Source organism: Lepeophtheirus salmonis, chromosome 9 (genome assembly GCF_016086655.4).
Source record: "Lepeophtheirus salmonis chromosome 9, UVic_Lsal_1.4, whole genome shotgun sequence".
In the NCBI taxonomy this organism is placed as follows: domain Eukaryota; kingdom Metazoa; phylum Arthropoda; class Copepoda; order Siphonostomatoida; family Caligidae; genus Lepeophtheirus; species Lepeophtheirus salmonis.
The window spans coordinates 25,089,746-25,111,841 of record NC_052139.2 but is presented as its reverse complement, the minus strand read 5'-3'; the positions used below and the strand labels follow the sequence as shown (position 1 = coordinate 25,111,841).

General features: G+C 31.6%; 1 protein-coding gene across 1 annotated transcript; it reads right to left on the bottom strand.

The window, feature by feature from the left end:
* Positions 1-16,842: 16,842 nt before the first annotated feature.
* Positions 16,843-17,749, bottom strand: LOC121124861 (brachyurin-like; the record flags this gene model as incomplete). Its single annotated transcript, XM_040720061.2, has 3 exons — positions 16,843-17,022; positions 17,079-17,326; positions 17,389-17,749. Coding segments are annotated over 3 exons (789 nt in total), but the record flags the coding sequence as incomplete, so codon positions are not given.
* Positions 17,750-22,096: the final 4,347 nt, after the last annotated feature.

The following is a 22,096-nucleotide window of genomic DNA, read 5'->3' as shown; positions in this document are numbered from 1 at the left end:
TTCTTCAAGAGTGTTTTGCGTGACAGAAAACAAAACCTTTCAAGACAGCCAAAACCCCACCTCGTCGTCCGATTCTCCATCTCAAGACTTTCTTCACGTGGACTTAATAGGTCCATTTTACTAATTCAGGAAAAATGCTTTGTCCTAACTATTCTGGATCGTTTCATGAGGTGACCAGATATGATTCCTATCCATATATATATTCTCCAATACAGTAGTCAGAAACTTGTTGAGTGGATGGATTTTGAGGTTTGGAGTTCTAGAAACCAATCTTTGTTACCAAAGAACACAGTTCACAAGTTAACTATGGATGGGTGTTTGCAGGACTTCTGGGATTACAAGCCAGAACAGAACCTCATATCCTCCAGAGTCCAACAAACTTATATAACGTTTATACAGATATTTCAAGACTAGTCATGTAGCACGGAGGCTAGAACAAAAAAAGACCAGAACCATTAAAGACCCAATTCTTTTTGTAAAAATAAACCCATAAAGGAGTGTCCTTCTTCATTTTTTTGGGCCTGATATGAGTGATTGAGAGGCGAAATCGTTACTATAAATTGAGATTGAGATCAAAAACTGGCAATGTTCAATGGATAGAATTCTACCTGCATTTGGAGTTCTAAATGTCCTTCCAGCTTCTCACTTTATAGCAGGCACAAAAACGACAATTAGATAATGATCAATTTGTTTTTAATAATTTAAGATGAAATATATTGTGTACTTTTAACTAGACGATGGCACTAATCTTTCTCTTGTCCTAGGGGAAAAGTGTAAGAGTTCCAAATATCTACTAGTCAATATTAATTGTTTTTTGTTTGTACCTTATTTTTCCCATTTCTTTTAGGTAAAAAGGATTTGTTTCTTTACTCAGTTGAAGTAAAGATATTTAAGTCTGAACATATATATATATATATATGATGATAAATATTGTAATTGTTCTGTTTGTTATTTATAATAAACATATTTAATATTCACTATTATTATAATGAAATCATTATAATAATAGTAAAGATATTTAAGTCTGAACAAATATATATGATGATAAATATTGTAATTGTTCTGTTTGTTATTTATAATAAACATATTTAATATTCACTATTATTATAATGAAATCATTATAGATTGTAGATATAGTCGAATCAAGCCTAAATTCAGTTACTACAACTTATTCAACTAGTCTTTTAATGGATAAATACCTGAAACCCGACCGTTTCGATACTGATCCCAGCCCCACAAGAGCTGACAAGGAATGGACGCATCGGAAAAGAACATTTCAAAGCTTTTTAAAGCGTATATGTAATAAAGATATAGATTAAAAAATAAAACTTGAACTTCTGAATAATGACTTAAGTTATAAATAATTTTCGTATACATCAGGAATAGTAACGTATGAAGGAGCTATTCCAACATTATAATCAATTTACGTAAAGAAAAGAATTAAATTTATATAAGAGATTCCTTTATAAATAAACTTTTTTCTAAGAGAAAGGATATTTGAAAATGAAACAATTGGCTTGCAAAAAGTATATAAGCTAATTAGATCTTTAAAAGGGCCAGAATATCTTTCATATTCTCAAACACCTGTTTTTTTCTTGGTTAATACTGCTACTAGGGATCCCGAAAAGAAAATTATAAAAGAAGACTCGGAGATTCAAGAAATAGATTATAAAGCTGCATCCACATCTCTGGAGAGTTCCTATTTCTGTGGGTTCACCAAATAGTGTCGTCAAGGATGCCCAGCGAGAAATGCAGTATGCAAAAACGATAATAGAAGACGCCATTATTCAAGGGCTTACAAATTCAAAATAGAGAAAACCTTTTCATATTTCATCTGCAATTACAAGAATACAAATACTTGAATTTTATTCTTGTGATCTTTAATTTCTGGGGAAGGAAGTCTAAAAAAGCCAATTGTATCAGTGAGATTGAATGTAAAGGTGGTCAATGCATTAGTTGACATGGGAAATACTGAGAGCTTCATCTCAATAGAACCTACTAGGAGCTATAATTGAAGAGTAATTATTTTTCAATTGAGTGTATTAATGGCATCTTCTTCTTTCCAAATTGTCGTTGTTAGAGTTTGTAAATTACCAATGGTTGTTGGAGAACAAAATTATGATAGAGCTGATTTCTTGGTAGTGCCGTAACTTTGCTGTGAAAGTACTCTCGGACATAACAAATACGAGAACATTCTAAAATTGAAATCCCATTTTGAGGGGCCAGGAAATTATTAAAGATATGTTATCTTTAAAGTGTGAAATTCCTGTTTTAACCTCTCTTCAGAAATTTAACTCCTGATCATCAACCGAAAACTATCAAATCATGGCGATTCTCAGAAGCTGATCAAAAAATTTTGGACTCGAAAATTTAGAGAATTTTTAAGAAAGGAATTATGGAAGATAATAAACCATTTGGAGAGGTCAGGTCTTTGTTACTACAAATGATCTTTTAAAAAAACACCTGAATTGTGGTAGATTATTCTCAAAATATACTTTATTAGATGCATATTTACTCCCAAGGATTAATTACCGGTTAAATAAGATTACCAGACAGGTGTTCAGCACAATTGACTTGAAAAAAGAAAATATTTTATAGTCTTTGAAGTTTATGCATAGGAATTCCTTTTGGCATTACCAAGGTAGAGTATGGTTTCCAAAGGTTATAGATAATACCGTTTCTGCTCCAAATTGGAATACACGTATGAACCCATAGATGATATTACTGTATGTGTAAATGGTGAAGAAGAACATAAAAAAACTTACTTAAATTTAAACAAACCGTTGAAAAGTATAGTCTGGTAATTCATGAAGAAAAAAGTAATTAGAATCGGTGAAAAGTAAATTTACAGGGATGTTTAATAAAAAATCAGTCTATTCCTCCCGATCCTGATAGCATAATCCCGTCAGTGATGACTCTTGTTCCATAAAATATTTCTACATTAAGTCGAGCACTAAGAATTTTTGCTCACTCTTCCAAATGGATAAATAATTTTTCTGAAAAGCTAAGACCACATACAAATATCAATCGTTTTCGGATGGGACAAGAAGCCTATAATTATATACAATAAAAACAAAAATTCTAAATTCAATTCTTGCAGCAGTAGAACCAGAAGAGTTAATGAAAGTCGAGACTGATGCTTCATAATTTGCAATCAGAGTGGCTCTAAATCAAAAACCATCGTAGAGGATATTCGTAAGTGGTGTTATTTTCTGATTGGAAAATACTTTATGGTTATCACTGATTAAGAATTAGTCTCTTATATGCTCAAAGCTTAACACTCAAGTAGAATAAAAATTTTAAAAAAATCTCGAGCTTTTTTGTTTTTATGTGATATTATATATAGATCAGACAAGAAGAACGCTACAACAGACTTATTTTCTAGAATATGCGCTTCAACTTAAGCAATTGATTACCTCAAAATCATACATGAAAGTCTAGCTCATCCTGGAATCAGTAGATTAGCTCACTTTGTCCGTTATAAATAGAATATTAAATAGGTGTAAAATATGTGTAGAACTCAAACCAATCTTTTATAAATAGTATAAGTTCGACATACATAGGCTATACTTAGCCTATGGAGCAGATTGGAATCTATTTTAAGTGGCCTTGACCTATTTGCAGATCTTCAAACATTTTGACAATCATAGATCAATATTTACGTTTCCTATTTGCTTTTCCATGCCGAGACATGACCTCATCCATGGTAATTAATTGTCTTACCAAAATATTTCCATTGTCTGGAATGCCGTTGTATTTAAAAGAAAATTTTATAAGTTTGGAAACCAAACAGTCCTAACCACAAAATAAAATCCATCCATTGGACCTAAAACAACCAATCTTATTTAATATGGAACATATTGATTAATAAAATATGTAGAATTTTTTTTTTTAAATGTGTAGGACAGAAGTTTTCCAACTTACGTTAACATCCTCTCTATCATAATGAAAACGTTTCTGATGTGGCTGAGGATTCTTTTGACTTGAGCTTCTGTTTAAGAAATATATCGAAATAAGTCTTTTTTGTATTTGTAGACAGCAAATGTTATCTTTTTTTTCTGATTTGTAGTCTCTCCTTTTGATAATTTTAGCACCTTCTGCAGTGTGCTATTTTTTTTCGTTCATGGCTCCTGTTTCTTCTTTCTCAGAAAACATGTCAAATTCAACACCGACACTGACATTAGAAACTTGAACTTGAGAAATCCCTACAACTTCAGGGATAATTTCACTGGACTCCAGTGCTCAACGGCAAATAAAATTACAATGGTTGGTGAATCCACCTTTTCTAAGATCTTCTTTTTTCACTCAGAAGATATACTTAAGCTTGAAATGCTGGAGTTGTATAAATTTGCCCATGGAACAGATACTTTCTTAAGCAACTTTTGTGATGCTAGTCCAAGTAACTCATAACACAGATATCTTTTATAACAGTCTTGGTTGAAATAATTGCTGCAGATTAGATTTTTGGATTGAACTTTTGCAGGCCTTCGGCCAATTTTGGAGCAATTTAGGATCCTTTGTAAAATCGTGATACGATTTGGTGGACGTGAGGCCACAGGTACTTCTCAATAGGATAAAACAAATTGAACTAAGTGGAATAAAATCTATAATGGAATCATAGCAATGAGATTAAGAAAAGTTTTGCTTTATAGTTTAAACTTGTGACGAAAAGATTTTTTTCCATGTAGAGTCGTGGAGGATGTGTTCAGAGGAACTAAGGATTCAATTGTACAGGTTTAAATATTTTTGGAAAACCATGCTTTTTACTTGGTATAGACAAGCTTTTGCTAAGGATAACGTAAGGAATAAAATACCGGAACAAATATTCCTTGAAAAAATGGGCACTGTATTAGAGGGAGAGAAAGGCAACGAACCATAATTTTTTTACGGATAAACAATGATATTCTGGGGAAAAAATTAAGAAATTAAGGGGAAATTGATGGAAAAAGATTTTGAAAGAATGAAATGGTATGAACTTGTTTTAGAAAATAGCAAATTTACACATATATCAGATACGTCAATCAAAAGGAAGATATCGTTCTCGGGAGAGGTTTTTATTACAAATTGTGAGTGTACGGCAAATGAAAGGATAAAGCAATAATTTTAAAGAGGGTGGTTTCTAAAAGAAGATAAATTGACCCTACAGACATTTTTTTAATTTTATGAAAAGGATGGGAAACAATAGGCTGAGAATGTGTTGATTCGGCAAATCCAAATAATATTAATTTGTACATCAAGTAAATAGAATGAAACAAAAATTTTGGTGTAATGTTTTGGTATGGGAAATCAGTGGCTTTGATAGGATGCCAGACTATTCATTATTTTAAATAAAGTACAGAGAAGTTACCATCATACTATTTTTGTGTATGTGTTTAATAAAGAACGTATTGAATGAAGAGCATCTGGTAATACCAAATCTCAATAATTATGACTTTATTATCTCGTCTTTAATAATAGGGAAATACTTTTCTAAATTATACCATTGTATCTTTGAACTTGTCCATTTCATTTGGGATAATGTAGAATTGTTCCACTTAATGCGATTCCTTCTTCATGAACGATGCTACTCGGTCACTCTGAATATATATATGATAATGGTTTAATGTGGCTACTTAAACAAATATTTTTATTTTACTTTCCAAAGCTATTAATATTAATCTTTTATTCTTAAAGAGAGAACATATATAAGTACAAAGTAGTCCCTAATAGATGAAAGACAAAAATTATTCTTAAAGATTTGTTGCAAAGTTATGAGTTGCAGTCCTTATGTGACTCTAAGTAGAATTAAGGATGAGTCTTGGAGTAATTTCGAACTATATCGAATAAAGTGTAGGTTTAACTTTCATTTATTCATTTCTTATTTGCACATAGCGAATTTCTTTTGGCTAAAAATACCCTTTCTAGACGTAGTTAGTGAAACAAGAGTGTCTGGATTTAGATCCATATTCCAGAAACATAGAGCTCATTTCGTTATTATTTTTCTTTTATTCTTGAAAAAAGAACGCTAAGTTTAAAGTAATGACGAGTGCTTGACCGACCGAAAGTATCACTTAGTATTTGTTCTGGAGTTACACGTGTAAATTGTTGCTGTAATCGGAGTAGACTTGAGGTTAGATATTAGCTGGGATTCTTGTCTTTATTAATGACAGATACAGAATGGCATGTGTGTTTATTTCCTAAAGCTAAAACGAAAATATGAATATGGAATTATCTATAATTTATATCCATATGGACATAAGCTAAATAATAAAATAATATTTTAAATATTAGCACAGGATTTTTAATTTCTTGCAAAAACAGTCTCTTTTGTTGCAAGATTCGAAGTGTGTTATTGAAAGTGCGCAATTTTGTAAGCAATTGCTCACAAATCTAAAGTATACTAATAATATTACATTTATTAAGAAATTATTCCAATTAAAAAAAGTCCATTATTAGTTTTCAATTTTGTTTGTCTGTCTGTATCTATGTAGTTTGAATGTCCTTTTTGAGTATAGATACATGATCTAAGTAATAATAAATAATGCATTCAAACGCCCACGTCTCATTGAAAAAATATAAAAAGAAGTATAGGGAGTGTGGATCAAATTGTTGCCAAAATATTTTTTACAAAAAAAACACAAACTATACATTTTTTAACTTTTTTTATTGAAAATCAAAACTATGACGAGCATATAGGTATATACTAGCCATTTATTCGATAAAATCACCGTTGGCATCAGTAACGGCCTCTGAACCGGTCGCAGGCTCTTCTGACCATCTAATTGTCCATGTTGCCGAATACCTCCTTGATGGAGTCGATCAGGCTGGCCTTCATGCTATGTGGATGTCTGTTGGTATGTCTCTCGAAATAGCCCCATATACAAAATAGTCCAAAGGATTAAGGTTGGGAAAAGTTAGGAGGCCGCAAATCCTTGGTTACGACGTCATAACAGTTCTCGGTTAACAACTGTATGGAGATTTTGGACACATGGCAGGGTGCTGAGTCCTGTTGCCACACCCAGGGCCTGTCTCCGACCACCCCTTGTTAGGCTTGGTCCCCTGGTCAGGTTATTTTCAACCATCTTCTTCACCTTGTCGACAAAGTCGGTGTCCCTGACCTTTCTGTTGGCGACCTCCTCCTTGGGTGCCCTCTTTATGGTGGCATCAACATCCCAGGTGTCCTCTAGCTTCTTACAGATACGCTGAACAGTCCGTAAATTCACTCCTAAGGTTGACCTCGAAAGCTCCTCGTTCCACTTATAGATCTTTATCTCCTCATATGATGACGGCATTTTGCTAACCTCAACTACATATTGTCAGCTTTTCTATTGAGTAACCGGTTTTTTATTTGATAATGTCGTCTTCAAGTTATCAAAGTTTAAAGTAAGCGACAATCTGATCCCCGCTCCCTGTATAAACTATAGAGTTGCATTAAAAAAGTGATGTATGAATGAATGAAATCTTGAAATCTTACAGGCGTTTAGATCAACTCAGAATAAAAAAAATAAAAAAAAAATGAAGTACTTTAATTTATAAACTATGTAAAGCACTCCTTGGCTCATCATATCATAAAAACATCTTTTTTTTCCAAATTTAAATATTAATAATGAGAAGAGAAAATTAAAGGATCAGGGGCTTCCTCAGGGGATAAGTTGGAGTACAGACATTTTTGGCATGCTAGACAAACAAATCGAATATATATATAATTAATCACTATAAGCTAACAAAACGTTTGTTAAGATGTCATAATCAAAAAATAATGCTTCCATTTAAATATTGGAATCACAATCAGAGAAATGAATTGCAATATGAAAATTAATTTATGTAATCTTAAAATGTGTAGGGCAAAAAACAGTAATGTCTCTAGAGTAGTATTTTTTTAATTATTCAATTAAGCCTTCAATGCTAAAAAAAACTATGTAAACTTTATAATCATCAAAATAAAATGTAATAAGAAAACAGCTTTCTATTTTATTTATTTTTTTGTATTTGTTAAAGTAACATCTTTTCTCCTTCTTGAATTTAAACTATTTACTACAAAAGTTTTGATGTATTTTTTTAATAATAACAAATATCACTTTAAAATTATAATATATAAAAACATATTTTTATGGATTGTGTCCGTACTATGATTTAAAAACATAAAATACATACAAATAAAAATACATGTTAAGGAATGGGGAACAATTTTTTAACTTTTTTTTGTAGGATCAATTCCTTGATGAGATGCATCCAAAATTACTAATCCAATTTGGCCAACCTCTTGTGAATTAAAATTTCTAATTTCTTTGTATAGGCCTAACTCATCCATAATATAAAGTTGTCAAATGTAAAATCAGTTCCATAATATGAAAGTACTATTTATACTATCTTCTTATATCCAGCCCTCAATATAGCCTGAACTTCGGAGCCCCTTCCTATACATTTCATATAAGTTCTAATTATATGTAAAATATATCCACCTATCTTTCCTGTTGTAGAGTTTATACTCACGCCAGCAGCACCTCCTCAGACGACTTTCATCGCTCCTATTGTATGTAGATTTCCATAGCCTACCCTTCTGATTTTCTTGTTTTTCAATAACACGTTGTCATCATTTTTTAGGACTCACACGCACTATAGATTGTTCTTGTAATAAAGTTAAAGGGTCCATGCACAGTAGTTTCTCCCGTCAATCATAAACAATTTCGGAAGTTATACGTTAATCCAGTCTTCCCTTCTTGAGCTCTGCACTTCAAAACAACGATCTTAATGTATTGTAGTAACTGTCACAGGGTCCTTCTATCTTTTGCTTATGATATCATATAGACGACAATTTGATGCTACTCCCAAAAGTGAGTACGGACAATATCCAATATTTCTTTAATCTTCTTTTCCTTGCTCAACTTATTTTTAATTTATTTTGAGTAATTTACAACATGTTTTTTGTTTTTTTTGGTTTTTTCATAACTAGAATATACTTCAAAGATTTTGAAATAATCCAAAGATATTGTAGAATGATGCAATTGAGCAATGGAAAACATATGGAACACAAACATAAATTCATTAATTGACAATATTTCTTACAAGAACGTCATGAACAAATGCTGTACATGCATTGTTCTACTGACTTTTGCTACCCCTCTCGTTGTGCATAACATATTTCAGTATATCAGCCGTTGCTACAATTGTTTTAAAGTGAATCACTTGACAACTTGTGATCCATCCGAACAGTTGCTATGGGTTTCTCCACCATATTTGCATTGGGATTGTGTTCCGCATAGAGCCTAAATCGTCTCATCTATATCCTTTACTTTCTTATACAATGCATCTACCTTCTTTGGGAATTGGTGAATGAGTTGCATTAACCTTTCTCTTGCATTTGATTGCTTTCTTTTTCTTTCTCTCTCTTATTTCACCTCACTTGTCTATGTCACCTTAATTGGCCATGTATCATAACAAAGTGATTCTTTATTTAATCTTTTCATGTTCGACATGTTATAAGAGTAAATATTACACTTCCTTTGCTATGTTTAAGTCCTTGAAAGTTGACCAATTAGGTAAAAAAATATCTTATTATCCTGTCTTTTCCAAATATATGAGAGTTTAAATTTATAAAAGGTTTGAACTGATACTTGTGTAAAATAGAAAGCTCATCACTGAGATATTTGATGACTGTAGCACAACTAATTTTGGTGATTTAAGGGTATAAGGTATCATATTATATTTTGTAATGATGCTATTCTTTTATATATATATATATGGTAGATATGTTTTGTCAGAACGCACATTAAATATTATTTAATTTTTATTCTTCTTTATTTCTTGATAGAACTATATATTGAACACAATAAATAAAGAAAAAGACCGACGCTTAATTTTACCCAAAAAATTAAAAGGAAACAATAAAAAAGATAAATTCCAGAAAATTTAAATGAATATTTTAAGTATCAGATTTTCACACTACGGCTATTAGTTACAAAACAATATTTTCACCATTATTATTAATTGAGGAATAAATTATACATTATTACTAACAGTTTAAGATTACAGATGGTAATAAAATGTATTTTGAGAAAAGTACATAACACTATCAAAGGGTGCCTACATTGCAAGTCAGAATGAAACATTGGTTTATTTAAAAAAAATTACTGATAGCCTCATTATGTATAACTAGGCTTGCAAGGGGTACATTTTTTGGGCCTTCTGTTTACTTTATTATTTTAGCATTCAGCTGTATTTGGCGTTCTGTTCAGCAATTAATTCATAGAGTAGAAAAAATTATCCATGCAAACCCTACTTTCTAGAAATCAAATAAATTAGCTTTGATTAAAAAAAAAGGTAGAAGAAAAGAGAAATATACGGAGAAAAGAGAGAGATGGAAAGAGATATAGAAAGAGAGAAGGACAAAATATTTTTTTCTCCGTCAAAACAAACTCTTAATGACGTTGAAGATAACAAAATCTTCAGAACATCCTTGATTATTTTGTATCTCTAATTTCTCAATTTCAGACTGATCTGTACGACTGTTTTGGATTCCATGAAGGAAAAAAAAAACTAAAAAATTTAGGTCCTTTTTATTATTATCATTACTTAATCCAACCAAGTAATGATCTACTATTAAGGCAAGCAGTGCATTACTCACATCTGCCACCCTCTTTGCTTCTGTAAAACCCAAACGGCTATTATGATAATCAAGTTATTTACCAGTCCGGAATGGATCATATTTGTAAGTATGGGCTTAAAGTAACAAAGTTACAGCCTTGAACGTTATGATATACTTAGACACATACTTATGTAGAGCACACGGAGCTGAAGTGAGTTTAACCTATACAACATATAGGATCCTTCGTACTTTGTATATACGGCAATCAATCATTCGTGACTCGCGTATCTTAGGATAGAGTAATGAGGCAAGCAGAAGGAATAAGATTTTGGTAGCATTATCTTCCTATGAAACTCTCTACCATTTCTATGAGCAAAACAACTTTGTGACAACCATATAAAATATATTGCCTTTGTTCTTAATTTTGTATTAAAGTCAATTATATGGTAATTTCTATATCCGAAAATATAAACTTATAATATATTTTGAAATCAGTGTTTACGTGACATTTAATGTTCAAATTCTTTAAATATTCAAATTTACTCAAACTGTATATTAAAATCTTAAAAAAATTCATGGATGTGAGATTATAAAAAGTATTTATCCAACCGCACAAAAATCAATTAAATACATTTTTTTTTATGTTTCAATTAGAGACTATTTTTTATTGTAAAGGAAACATATTATTATTATCATTCATATATCTATTGATAAAGGTATATGCAGAAATCATAAGCAAAATCAACATTCATTCATTTTTCTACTGTATACATTTTTGTGGAAAGAACTTTTGCTTATATCATCTTATAGCCTAACAGGGGAAATGTAATCTTTTGCATACTTAACGTATATGTTATTCCTATCTACATAGTTGTAAAATTGATTTTTTAGGGGATACAGGAGCAAAATATTTTTTTTTTTAATACGGCTTTTATTCATTCATCAATTTGGGTTTGGCAATATAGGGATCTATTCTTTTTTGAACATAGTAAACATGAACCCGACCAACAAACAAGCTCTGATATTAGGGATTATTTTAAGTCCAACAATACTGTATTTGGAAGCAAAACTGTTAAGCTGATAAGGAATGCTGATTTTGTAATTAAAATAGAAGGGTTTTGTTATTTTTTTTATCATATTTCGAATCTCCTGTCCTTTCTGTATAAGTAAATAATAATAAACATTTATCGAATATTTCATCATGAGTGAGCAAGAAGAAAAAGGCAAAGGATGTTTGACCTTTTGGATCCCAAAATTGAGGTGACAGACATTATAGACATTGTTAAGTACTCCAAGAGCCTCATTTTCAAGGTGACGAAGATGAAAAAGGATGGGAAATACCTCTCAAGGAAAGAAGGAAGTGAAGGACACAGCTTGAAAAGGGATTCTGAGTTTCTGGGGACCTATAGAAGAATATCAAGGATGATCCAACAAAATCCATGATTCGCCTCACTTACGACTTTGACGTGGACGACAAGACAATCAGGAGGGTTGTGAAGGTAGAACTTGGGGCTGTCTTACGCAATGACTCTACGCCACCTGTTGACGACCACTTATGAGTAAAGACGACTGCAAAGGTGCAAAAAAGTTATTTAAATATTTATATTTATATTATTCACAAACACCTAAGGATAATACATTTTTGATAAGGTTTAAACAATCCATTTAATGATGATAAGCGTTTTCAACCGATTCTACCCATCTTTAATTCACTGGAAAGAGTAATCCCCTTATCTAATTGATTGTAAATATTATTCAGATTAACATAAATTAAGGAAGCTGATTTACTTAAACAATTGTTATTCTCACAAATATAAAGCCACGAGATTGAATGGAGGGGCTCTTGCCCCCCCCCCAATTAAGGACTTTCTGCTTATTACTAGAAAATTTAATATTTGATTTTTTTTTTTTTTTGCTAAAAATTTAATATTTGATTTTTTTTTTCTTGCTAAAAATTTAATATTTGAAATTTAATTTTTCAGACTTTTTTTCCAAAAATGTAATTTTGTGTGATTAAATATGGATTTTTTATTTGATTTAATATAGAACCTGTATGTTTAAAGTTCTATAAATCGCTGTTATATAAAAGTGAAGAAACTCTTGCAGCTGTTTATGTCAACTTGTACTATAAATAACTCTAAATAGAGTTATATACAATAAAAGTTGAAAAGTAATTTTTATTTTTTTCTGGAGCTAGTATCCTCATTATTTTGATCTTAGGGAGAGAACATCCCAAGTATTGGGTTATTATGTGTAAATGTGCTTATTGAAGAACGTAGAGTAACCCAAATGCTTTCTTGTGGGCCTATCTTCAATATTAATAAATAAAAGTTTGTCTGTTCGTCGACGTCTTATAACTTTTAGCATCTGGGGACTAACACTGGAAGTACTAGTTTTAAGCAATCTATAATGTTTAAATAACATAACAATTAAACATTCTTGAAAAAAAATCGAAAAATACAACTTTGTATATAGAAATTTCAAATATTAAATTTTAAAAATCCAAACCTATACACGAACATAAAATTTTTGAGAAAAAAAAATCAAAAGCCGATAGTTATCCTCAAAAATCAAATTTTTTGGAAAAAATTTCGTACATCCAAAGTTGTTCACAAAAAATTTAACCTTTTGGAAAAAAAATTTCTAATATAATTTTTTCGAGAAAAACATCAAAATGCATAGCTATTCACAAAAAAATTAAATTAAGTTTCAAACATTACTTGTCTAAAAAAATTAGAAGCTTAATTTCTATTATTTACTTTTCTAGTAAAAATCAAGAATTTTCTAATTTGGGGTGAAAAGCGGTACAAACCCACCAGCCAGCCCCTTGCAGACTCCCCTGTGCATATATATATATATATATATAAATGAAGTTAGGATTTTTATACATTAAACCATTAATTCTAATTCCATGATTTTAACAATCTTTACCTGTAATATTAAATTATTTGAAATAATGTAGAACTTTATTTTATAACAAAAAATTAAAATAATCTTATAATATTTTTTGCCCTTTATGTTAGTTTTTTAATAAAGAGTTCTATTTTCTTGTCGTGCCATTGGCTTATGATATACCAATAATACCATAAAATTCACCTTTAATGTAAATTTCTTCATCACTGATACCTGAGTATCAATGTAATTACAATGGCACCACACTGGCTGTTATTCGTAAAAAATACGTTAAAAAAATAAATAAGCATTAATTTGCACTCTACATGTTTGTCAATAATCTATAGAAATATATTCAAAGTGACTTATTTCATAGTTTCTACCCGTTTATCAACTATAGACTAGAGTTGCATCCTAAGAGCTTTGCATGATTCATGGATTTAATTCTCAGAAATATATTTCCCTTCCCAGAGGAAACAGTCTTAGAGAGACACAATATTTTTATAGTCGACTTTTCCTCACCTTTGATTCCAGACATCCATAGACTTACGTTTTTTAAAGGACGAGATTGTTACTTAAATAACTTTTTTGAGGACCACCAGGATGATTCGGTGATTCACAGGAGTTCTTGCATATCGAGGATTCCACTTCTTGATCAATCATTTATAGACAAAGAATTCTGAACCTCCAAATGGCTTCCAAAATTATTGTTGAGGAAACAACTTCTCCATCAGTGTTTTTAATATTCTTTGGATTCACGTCTTGATGATGTAGTTTCACGACCTTTTCTTTTAGTTTCATCATTTGGGCATATATTCATTATACATAAGCAATCATTTGAGTATTGGATGAAAGGAATTCATTTTTATTGAATCCAACAAAGTTTTGGCTGGAATATTCGCATGGGAATGTAATATTTGTCACCTAAAATAAATTGATTTACTGATAAGTGCCCAACCGTGTATATATTTAGAAAGAAGAATATGAAATATTTTATCTGTTTTTGTCATTGCTATTATTGAAGGGGACAATTTTGTGTTTACTCAAAATGGCCCCCGGGCAGCGGAAAAAATGGCTGCATTCAGGCCGTTGGACTTCTTGCCTTCGTCCTTACTCGACGTGAACTCCCTAGACTTCGTTGTTCAATGCATCTTATAGGGGAAGACAAACAAAACTTTTCACCCTAATGTCGATGCTGTAAGGGCCATGGTCACAGAGGAGTGGAGCAACTTGTCCTCGTACTAATAAAGGCCAGCTATACTTCTGTTCGTCCCCGTATTAAAGCCATCATTCAATATGGAGGTAGACATATCTAATTAAAAGTGTAGAAAATTGTTGTTTTACCAACTTTTGTTGTAAAAGTTGCACATAAAAATGTCAGAAAATAAAAATATATAATAATAAAACCGGCTTATAAAATTTCCTGTGTTATAAGTCCTCCCCATAGATATTTACTATAAATCTTCTCATTTGGATTTTTCTTTTAAAATTTCATTTAAAGCTTTATTCTTCGTTTCCTAAATAACTTCATTGTTGAAAATAGTAGCATTTTATACGAGGGGGAATTAATTTTTTTTTTTTTATAAGTCCCCTGTAATATGTATTTTGAGACACATTTTCAGGAATTTTATTTCAAAAGTTTTTTGGAACGGAAAACATATTTTCTATCAAAAAGTTCAATAATAAGATTTAAAAAAATATAGAATGAACAATAATACTTATAATAGTATCCATGTTGGTTTATCCCAAATAGCCCAGATACTTAATCAGAGTTTAAGAATATTTGTATTCTCGTAAAAACCTTTTATTGGTACACAAGTATTTTAAGGAAAAATTGTGAGTACAGTGCTTAAAGACAAAACCTGCACCTTCTCTTGTAATTATAAAAAACAATATAAACTCCCTAATTTTAATATTACAGATTTTAAATTTAAAAAAATAATCTAAGGTATTTTGTCTTGATATAATGCCCCATAGCCTACATCATGGCATCAATTATGACTCTGAAGTTGGAGGTGGCCTTGATGACGAGCTCCCTGGGCATTGATGCAAAAGTGATCCATCATTTGTGTTATATATGCGTTGAAATAAACGCCTGTGCGATTTCAGTCATTTTAACATACATTTCTTATGTAACTTTATCGACATTGTTTACTTCAGGAGTTGAATATCTCACAGAATCTGTTGATAGTGAGTACTATTTTCTTTAGTAATATTCAATACATTAGATTGAAGTGACGAAAATATTATTCATTTAGGTCCGTCATCAATTAATCAGAATTGGTAACTCGGACACAGACTGTAATTGACAATTAATAAAGTGGGATGTCAAACACCACAAGGACTCGATTTGGACTAGAAAAAATATGTTTTCGATTTGATTAGGGTCAAAGTAAAAGACTCGGGGTACTCTGTATAAATTTGTCTGCACGCCATACTTTCTCTTTCTATCCCGAAATTGGAGAAAACAGACCCTTCTAATTCAGTTATCCCCACCTTTCAATGAACATGAAATACCTTCGGTACGTCAGGCTTAGGGGTGCGAAGTGAAGTGAAGAGTATATTGAATGTGGAAGAGGACTTGGATCTTGACTTTTTCGAAATATTCGGTTAATTGGTACTTCGACGGCTCACCAAAGCAGATTTCCATAGCATATATATGCAAATACAATATGTATCATTATCTCTGGGGAACTTTCATATCCATAGGGCTGTTTTGAAACGTAAAAACATTGTGGTCCTCAATACTTTTGTATTGGATACTTTCCATTTAACAATTTACCAAGACTTAGTTTAGCAAAGTTTTCCTGTTATCAACTCCTTCTTTTTAAGAATGCACTTCCTATCGAAGAGTATAGTAAAATATGGTCCATGTTACGTTTTGACGAAAATGAGTTTATAGCATTTTTGAAGTTGTTGGTAATCTCCAAATGGTTTTATTTCAAAATTTTACTAACAGAGGGTCAAGTGGACACATATCCATATTCCCACCTTGTACCTTTTCAGCTAAAGATGTTTCTAATTGTAGCTGTGTAGCCAAGAATGTACTTTCCCAAAGGGGGGTGAAAGAGGGCTATCTTTACTTCCTCCCCATTGAGGATGTACAGCTCGGAAATTTTAAAAGCTTAAATTTCCATGTCTATATTCCTTCAGGAAATGGATTTGTGGGACTTTTTTCTATTTTATAATATGTTTACATATACACAAAGTAGATACACTTTATCAAAAATACCAATTTTTTTTAGATGTCCTTAAGTACCAGTCTTGGAAATTAATTAGAGTTTGGTGGCTGTAAAACGTCCCTGAAAAACATATCTGATTAAATGAATACACAGATTATAAAATTATGAAAAATTCAATTTATTAAAATAAATTTTTATTCTACATTATTCAGAGTCAACCTTGATTCCAGTTGTGCTTTCAATCCATTCGAGGAAACCAGACACTCGAGCAAATCCAAGGGGCTTAATACTAACACAAGTTTTACCACCTCCAAAGTTAGCTACACCAATTTGCATGTATTTTCCGTCAGATACCTCAAAATTGAGAGGTCCACCACTGTCACCCTAAACATCATTTAAACTGAATTAGTATACTTAAAAATATATAATAAAAAACTTACGTGGCATGTAAATTTTTGAACAGAGAATCCGTCCAAACAAATGATATTGGAGTTGATCGTATTACCGTATGACTCACGACATACATAATTTGATATGATGGGAACATCAGTGGCATATCTGAGCTGAGGAACCATTAAGTAATTTGGTTCACCTAGGATTCTTCCCCATCCAGTAATGGTGGTATTTTTATCAACAAGATCAGTATCCACATCCGCAAAAGTTGGAAGACATGCAGGGCGTACGAAGTCTAAATATAATGTAAATGTTTGGATTTGTATGAAAAAGTCAGATTTTCTGTATTTGTCTTACCATTAAACTCCAACTCTTTGTCTAACTCAATAAGTCCAATATCATTTTCATAGTAATGGAAATCGTGGACGTAATCTGGATGAACATGCAAATTCTCACTCACTCTGTATTGTCTATGTGGTTCAGACTCAAGAGATGTGTCATGTGTACCAGCATAGATCTCAGCCTTGGAAACACCTTCTAAGCAATGAGCAGCAGTCAAAACAAAGTTCTTACTGATGACAGAGCCAGTGCAACTTCCTATTTGGTGTCCAACGTGGATTATGATAAAAACAGTCCATGGGAATTGATTAGGTGATGCCTCTACTCCGTTGATGATTCTATCAGAAGTGGCGACATTTTCAATTCCACAAATTTCTATTGGAAAAATATGGTATTATTTTAATCATAGTAAATATTTTTCATACCCTTGAATTCCTTGAATTCCTTGGTTGCCAACTACAATTATATAATAAATAGTGGTATATTAATGTATTATATCAATTATTTTTTAATATCTTACGGAAACACCAATAAAAACAGAACAAATTAAGGCGAATGACTTCATCGTGATAAATGATGTATTACACATTAATATTTGACATATTTATACGCAAGTCTTATCACTATCTTTATTTTCACTAATCTTTGCCGTCATTAAAGTTTATTAATCGTAAATCTGATAATATTCATACAAACTTACTGGAGATATTTTCTTATCTATTGCTTGATTTAATATTTTTGTTAGCTCTATAGAATATAAAATATATGCAAATATGATATGTCTATATATATATGTCTGGGACATGATGATTTCATGTAAAAAAAATAAGTTGATGATTTATTTTAATAGTAATTTTTGTTTTAAATAAGTGGAACTACAAAATTTATTGGGGTTCACTTTTAAAAAAATTCTGCCCTCTGCAGCAATATATATCTCTACCCTTTTTCTAAACTTTTGGCACACTAACTTTACGGTCAACTCCGACATTTTGCCAATAGTACTTTTTCATAGAGATCTTTTGGTTATTGATAGTTTGGTGGTTGTCAACACATATTGTCTCTTTGTTTCATTGCCGCTCTAAAGATGTTAGTTAAGGGTATTCAGGCTTAAAAAGGACGAAGGACAAAGTTATATAAATTCCCCATGTATAATTATTTATATAGTTAGGATTGGGTTATCTTCGATGTTTTCAATGGATCCCCAACTTTAGTTCATATCCAATTTCCATCCACATAGGCACTATTGAGAACAAGAAACAAATTTATTGCTAAAATACTAAAGTATTGGATTCAATCAATTTACCTATACTAGAATAACGACTCTTCCAATCCATTTGAATTAATCATAACATCATGGATGTTAAATATATTGTATACAATATAAACAGTAAATAATTTGTGCAAACACTTTCTTCTGTAGCTCAGACATTCTATAATAACTAAAATGGAAATACCTGATCAACTTTTTGGGGGAGTATCAATGTAAATCTAAAACTTATAGGAACTTTATAAAAATGATTTTTAACTTATTTAATCAACAAATGGGCAATGATGATGAAAAAGTTGATGCAATTAATTTAGACTGGGGCCGTACAAACTATTGTATATATGTTTTACGTTACGTGGTTCTGTTCGGAAGAATAGTAAAATGTGTATTTTTTCTTTTTTAAAGTGAATTAATTTAGTTTTTGATGTTTTTCGATATTTTATTATTTTTACCATTTTAGAATCATCAGCAATATGTTATTTAAAACGTTCGTAATTGAGAATTACTTTTTTGAGTCATTTTTGCCTGTCTTTTTCATAAACGTATTGTATTGTTTATGACACCTTTGAAAATGAGTAAACGTGTTTGAAATACTTCCACTGATTGGAGTGGACCAATAGTCCTAGATTGTTATACTTTTGTACACAAATGTATCCCCATATTTGCAATCTTCATAAGAAAATCCAATGTGGTCCTAAACTGCAGACTTGTAAAAACTAGAGGGAAGTATATTGAATTCTATATCAAAATTGTATTTTTCCGCCGATCTGTCCATTCCACATCAAAATCAACATATACCAAAAATTTGCAGGACCACATATTGTTTAGTTAGATTAGTCGAAAAAAATAAAATATGCACTCTGAAATTTATAAAACTCCAACTAAACTCATTTCATAAAAAAACTAACAATTTTTTCACCTGTATGCTGTTAGTCAAGCATTTAAATTTAAAACATTTTTTGACACTATGTGTGACATTATTTTGTATAAGAATGTATTATACCTACAAAATAACATTGATTTGAGTGATATATCTCATTTTGTTCCAAAATTATGGTCGATGATTAATATTGGATCGGTTTAAAAAGACTGCACTCTAATTTGTCAATCCTGGGACCGGTACTTATCGGTCTTTTGCAGAAACACCTGAAATACTGAAATGGCATAGTTAATACTAATTACATAATTTCGGTCTTTGAAGTTACATCAAAAAATTCCTTCAAAGAGATCTATAAATGTCTGACTATAACGTATTTATCATATGTTCTAACAATCAGTCATATTTTCTTATTTAATATATTATTAAATTTTGGCTAGAGCGAAGAAAATAAAGATAGCTAAGATTTTAGACCTGAAGACATACACATATGTCAGTCCTTCGGACCGTTGAAAGGTAAAATAGATTGGACTGATAAAAAAAATGAATCAATAGGGCGGGGAAAACAGACTGATAAGGCTTCTAGGTTGATCAAACACTATATACCATACGTTTTTAATGGAAAACTTAATAAATGGGTACGTATATACATATATATATATTAATTGTATTTTGTGTGAGCAACTCGTCTCCCGATGTCATATATGTAACATATTTGTATATATACTAGACCAGTGGTTATTCACCTTATTGGAGGTACTGAACTCTGCAATCTTCATCAGTGCATTAACCGAATTTGATTTATTTTTCCAATAACTAAGGGGTAGTTATTGGAAAAATAAAATATGACTTTTTCAGAACATACCATTGTTACCAGGTCACTGCTTACACCATTTCTTATATACCTGTTGGATTCAATTCAACAGAGGACCACTGGAACAGTCGACTAGTTGATTTCTTTATTTAGTTTTGATGTACAGACATTGTTGGCACTTTGTATGTCGGACAAAACGAATGGCTCTTGGTCAGAGGACTATTTCAAAAAGCAACATGGCGGTGATCTTGACAAATAAATTATTTTTTTCATTGAAGAGATGACCGATTCTATTGCTGATGTCTCAATGCAAGTTTGAGAGTCCATTAATTACCTCTCTGACTTGAATAATCACTACCCTAGTTCCCATCAACAACAACCCTCCTACAACTGTCATTTCCGCTCGATAAGCATAACTATAGTCCACCAAGTCCTTTAACATGATGTTTATCAGTCCATCCTTCTGATGCAAGGATCATAATTTGTCTACAAACATAATCGTATTGCTGATAATGTATAATTTTTTCCAACTTGCTATTGGTATTTCCTTCAGTATATGAATTGCATATAATTCCAATTCTTCTTAAACAAGTTTATTTTTTCTTATTATCCATTGGAGGTCGTGAAATTCTATCAGCCGTATCTAAATGCTACCAGGATCATGTATTGGCGTAAAAGAATATCGCATTAGCTTCATCCTCATGCTTTGAGTCCTTACTGGAAGTTGATCTAAATCATTCGTCGACCATAACGAAATCAACAGCTTATAAGCAGTTTCTAATAAAATGTCTTTACACAGAATGTAATCTGAACTTTTTTCGATTTGAGATACATTTGGAAGCGTACGCCACTGGCTCTCATCTATCATTGTGCTTTTACATGAAAACTCCTCCTTATCCATAAGAAGAAGCACCTACTGAGACTTTTGTTTGTAATGACGAGTGGTATATTTTCAATACCAGCTTACAAGTGATACTCTTCTTGATATCCTCCAAGGCCTTGGGCTACTCTGGACCCCAATACCATCCACTAATAGATTTCAGAAGTTCAGGTATGGGTTGTGTCCTGGTTGCTAAGTCTGGCAAGAATTTCATGAGCTGATTGACAGTTCCCATCAACCCACTAACCTCACTAAGATTTTATGGAGCTCTCATTTTCATGATCCCCTCAACTTTATCTTTTGAGCTTTCCACGCAATTTGCTCCAACAATTTGACCCCAAAAAATTTATTTGGCTTTGAGTGAATCGACACTTTTCCTTATTTAAAGTTACTCCAGCATATTTTAACTTCCTTAAGGGTTGTACCAGTCGATCTTTGTACTCCTCTTTTGTCTTCAAGAACAAACAATGCCATCCATAAGGACAAACTGTTCCTTGCTGACTTCCCAAAATTCTAAAGATTTTACTCTGAAACTTCCCAGGTCCTGATTTCATTCCGAAGGGTATTCTTTGGTACCGGAACCTCTAAAACGGCGTTATAAAAGTAGTAAGCATTCTGGATTCTTCCTCCATACACACCTGAAGAAATCCTGCGTTGGCATCCATTTTTGAGTAAATATTGGCTCCCCCAATTAAAGAAATAGTATAATCCACTATAAGAAGCGTAAGTCGTTCCCTTTTCATTGCTTAATTCAATTTGGATAGATCTATCCAAATTCTAACTCTGTCCTTTCTTTCAGAACCACTACCATAGGAGAACACCAGTTCGATGGCTCCACGCACGCCTCAATGAAATTTAATTTTACAAGCTTTTCCAATTCTTGTTTTA